The sequence below is a fragment of the Aptenodytes forsteri genome, unplaced genomic scaffold (assembly GCF_000699145.1).
Source record: "Aptenodytes forsteri isolate BGI_AS27 unplaced genomic scaffold, ASM69914v1 Scaffold193, whole genome shotgun sequence".
Classification (NCBI taxonomy): Eukaryota; Metazoa; Chordata; class Aves; order Sphenisciformes; family Spheniscidae; genus Aptenodytes; species Aptenodytes forsteri.
Window position 1 is genome coordinate 118,076 of NW_008795405.1, and position 1,071 is coordinate 119,146.

The 1,071-nt window shown below is 64.7% G+C and overlaps 1 protein-coding gene across 1 annotated transcript in view; it reads left to right on the forward strand.

Moving 5' to 3' along the window:
- PAX9 (paired box 9) overlaps positions 1 to 1,071 on the forward strand; it is a 44,375-nt gene that overhangs the window by 5,279 nt on the left and 38,025 nt on the right. The window contains exon 3 of the mRNA XM_009280897.1: positions 177 to 803. Coding sequence (XP_009279172.1) covers positions 177 to 803 — 627 coding nt within the window. The remainder of the gene's footprint in view (positions 1 to 176; positions 804 to 1,071) is intronic.

Here is a 1,071-nt window from a genome sequence, read left to right on the forward strand (position 1 = left end):
CTCCCCCCCCCCCCCCCTTCAATTTCGGGGGCATCCCGCTATTAGAAAGAAGCGTGCGTGGAGTGACTGGGGGGTCCCCGAGCTGTGACATCTGCCTTGTGGTGAGGAGCAGTTCAGACGCCCCCTTCTGAGCCCTTCGCCGCGTCCGACGGGTGTGTTTGTGTGTTTGCTTGCAGAACCTGCCTTCGGGGAAGTGAACCAGCTCGGGGGGGTGTTTGTCAACGGGAGACCCCTGCCCAATGCCATCAGGCTGCGGATTGTGGAACTGGCGCAACTGGGTATCAGGCCGTGTGACATCAGCCGGCAGCTCCGCGTTTCCCACGGCTGTGTCAGCAAAATCCTGGCTCGCTACAACGAGACCGGCTCCATCCTACCGGGGGCTATCGGAGGCAGCAAGCCTCGGGTCACCACCCCGACGGTGGTAAAACATATCCGGACCTACAAACAAAGGGACCCGGGCATCTTCGCCTGGGAGATCCGGGATCGCCTGCTGGCCGATGGCGTGTGCGACAAGTACAACGTGCCGTCGGTCAGCTCCATCAGCCGCATCCTCCGGAACAAAATCGGGAACCTGTCTCAGCAGAGTCACTACGAGTCCTACAAGCAGCACCAGCCGCCCCCACAGCCTGCTCTGCCCTACAACCACATCTACTCCTACCCCAGCCCCATCGCTGCTGCAGGAGCCAAGGTGCCCACCCCTCCCGGGGTGCCAGCGATCCCCGGCACCATGGCCATGCCCAGGACGTGGCCGTCCTCCCACTCGGTGACGGACATCCTGGGGATCCGCTCTATCACAGACCAAGGTGAGGAGGGGGGACCCGGGGCCGCAGCGGCAGCCAGGCAGGGCCGGAGTGTTTCGGTCCCCTGCTCCTGGGCTCCTTCCTCTCCGAGGGTCGGAAGCCGGTTTCGCGGTTTGCCTCGGGAAACCTCTCGCGTTTCCCCAGCCCGAGCCGGGCACCGAGCTTACCGGAGGATGTGCCTCGGGACGCGGGCAGATCGGAGGTCCCGGGGTGGGCTGCGGGCGGACCGTACAATATGGGCCGTCACCGCTGCCGTTGTGACCCGAGAAGG